Consider the following 2,723-nt stretch of genomic DNA (forward strand, 5'->3'; position numbering starts at 1 on the left):
CAAGGCAGCCCGCATGGCTGTGGTTGTGGCAGCCGTCTTTGCCATCAGCTTCCTGCCTTTCCATGTCACCAAGACAGCCTACCTGGCGGTGCGCTCTATGTCAGGTGTGCCCTGTCCCATTCTGGAAGCCTTTGCTGCTGCCTACAAAGTCACACGGCCCTTCGCTAGCGCCAACAGTGTGCTGGACCCCATCCTCTTCTACTTCACCCAGAGGAAGTTCCGCCGGCGGCCACACGAGCTAATACTGAAACTCACCGCCAAGTGGCAGCGGCAGGGTGGCTGAGTCCACCAGAACAGGACCTGGGGCTGGGATGCTGTTGTATTTGCATTGTGGCCAGTGCATCCCACCAACCCCAAAGCACGCATGGAATTAAAATTCAGCTCAGCTGGGTACACAGTTGAGGTCCCAAACCTCATCAAGTATTTATTGAGCCCTTTCTCAAGAACAGGGCCTAAGGGCACAGAGACCAGTAGGCCTGGGCCTGGCCCTCCAAAGCTCTCAGTCAGCCAGAAAGAGTAAAGAAAACCATGATAAGCTGAGCATGGCAGAACAAGCCTGTGATTCCAGTACCCCAGGAGGCTGAGGCAGGAGGATAGAAAGTTCAAGCCCAGCTTGGACAACTCAGTGACTTATGAGACCCTGATTTAAAACTTAAAATATGAAAAAAGGGTGAGGATGTATCTCAGTGTGAACACCCTAGGTTGCATCTACGGTACAGAAAGAAAGAACCAAAAAATAAGAAAAGAAAAAAGCAAGCAAGCAAGCCATGTTATACTGTTCACAGAATTATAATGTGACTTGTACTGTAAAAGAGGCTTTGTACTATACTGTACTTTGTACATGCTTTGGAATCACCAATGCAGGGCATGAGGGAAGGTAGGAAAGGAAAGTGAGAGCTTCTAGGAAGGCGCATTTGAGCTGGGTTTTGAGGGATGAATATGGGCTTTCTGGTAGGAAGTTTTGATATTTCATTTATTTAGTAAGCCTTTACTAAGACCTTTTTCTCAAGCCTGCATGACTCTGAGGGAGGCCCTAGAAAGACCAGTTCTAGCCATGCCCTATTCAGGCTCCCAAGACACTGACAAAGTGACATCAGAGCTGTGACTGGTATCAGGGTCCACAGGATGCCCATGACCTCATCCAAGGAGTCAGGAAAGACCTCTCAGGGGGAGGAGCCAGACATCAGAGGCTAAGTGGAGGCTCAGCAGACAGAGGTGGGGAGACAGCCTTCTGCTGGGCTCTTCCCTGGGCTAACAGGAGAGGGCCTGGGAGGAGGCATGTGGCTTCCAGTGTGTGAAAGCTGAGGAGACCAGAGTTGTCCCACAGCCGGCCCCAAGACAAGGGCAAGCACTGTCTGGGTGCTGCAGGTCACGGAACTCAGCAGAGGGAGAAACTGCAAGCAACTAGTAGAAGCAGAAGCTCCTGGGGGATGTCACTATGTATACCAAACCAGAGGGAGAAAGAAGCCAAGCATGGCCAGTCAGCAGTGAAGCCTGGGGGGCTGGGTGGGTGGAAGGGGTGCCCGAAAAAGGAGCTGGGTAGGAGCAGAGTATTCACTGCTAGGAAGAGTCCAGACCCCACTTCTGTTTCATCTGCCTCTTCCAAGCTGGCGTAATTCTTGGGGCCTGGGGCACCTTCACCAGGCACCCAAGAGGGGGAAAGAGTCTTCAACATTGCTTCATTTATTAAAAAAGCTGGCAGCTTGAGGACATGCAGGGCCACCAGGAGGCTGCTCAGTAAAGGTCCCATGCCTGGAAGCCCAAGGTCTCAGGGCAGTGTCCTGGCTGTGTTCTACCCCCGCCCTCTCAGGTCCCTCATTCCAACCTGCGGGTTCAGCATTTAAACTGGGTCGGAGGTGATGAAAAGGATGTAATACGCAGCTGAAGGAAGGGGAGGGGTGACGCCTTCAGTACCCGGTACAACGTCAGACTCACCAGACTGGGACAGAAGTGGGAGGGGACCTCTAAGGTAGATCAGTATGAACCTGGAGAAGCGTCCTAACCCTCCCCTGCAAGGAGGGTAGAGAAGTGTAGATCCAGCACGGTTCGAGTGTAGGTCTGGCAGTGGGAAGTCTAGTGCGCTCCCGTCCAAGCTGCTTTTGTGTGTGAGGCCAGAGAACGGAATGAACATTTTTAACGACTGAAAGAAGTCTTCCTAACTCCATCTCTGCTGAGTGTGGACGGGGAGTTTTACCTGTACGGGTTCCAGTGTTGTGAGGACTAGCCGGTAGAGGGCGCAAAAGCCCCGTACTACAGAACAAGAGAGAAAGAGAGGGGAGGGGTGCTGGGCGGAGCATCTCCCAGACGGTGGGGGCGTGATAGCTGGAAAAATTGGGGTGGGGATGATCCCCCCGAGGGGTGGGGCTTCTGTAGAGTCCCGAGTGAGTTGAGACGGTGAGAACCGAACAGGCCGCAGGGCGGCGGAATGTGTGGCCCGTTTGGAAGCTTGCGGGGCGGGACGTGGGCGTGGTGCAGCGGGATTCGCCGCGGAAGGGGGCCTAAGGGCGTGTCTTGGGAGCGGTGAAGAGGCGGGGCGGAGAGCGGCTCCTCCAGGCTTGAGATCCTCCCCCTCTGCCTCCGGGTGTTTCTGCGTGTACCTGAGCGTCGGTGTGTACGAGTTTGTGGGTTCAAGGTTGCCATGACGGGCTTGAGCCCCCCCCTCTGCCTCCGGGTGTTTCTGCGTGTACCTGAGCGTCGGTGTGTACGAGTTTGTGGGTTCAAGG

The 2,723-nt window shown here is 54.4% G+C and overlaps 1 protein-coding gene across 3 annotated transcripts in view; it reads left to right on the top strand.

The window, feature by feature from the left end:
* Positions 1 to 635, top strand: part of P2ry6 (pyrimidinergic receptor P2Y6) — a 25,109-nt gene extending 24,474 nt beyond the window's left edge. For all 3 annotated transcript variants that reach the window (XM_010603252.2, XM_033764208.1, XM_010603250.3), the window contains one exon: positions 5 to 635. In XM_010603252.2, coding sequence (XP_010601554.1) covers positions 5 to 283 — 279 coding nt within the window. In that variant the 3' untranslated portion in view covers positions 284 to 635. The remainder of the gene's footprint in view (positions 1 to 4) is intronic.
* The last annotated feature ends 2,088 nt before the right edge of the window (positions 636 to 2,723 follow it).

This window comes from Fukomys damarensis, unplaced genomic scaffold (assembly GCF_012274545.1).
Source record: "Fukomys damarensis isolate Sample0158 unplaced genomic scaffold, DMR_v1.0_HiC HiC_scaffold_16, whole genome shotgun sequence".
Classification (NCBI taxonomy): Eukaryota; Metazoa; Chordata; class Mammalia; order Rodentia; family Bathyergidae; genus Fukomys; species Fukomys damarensis.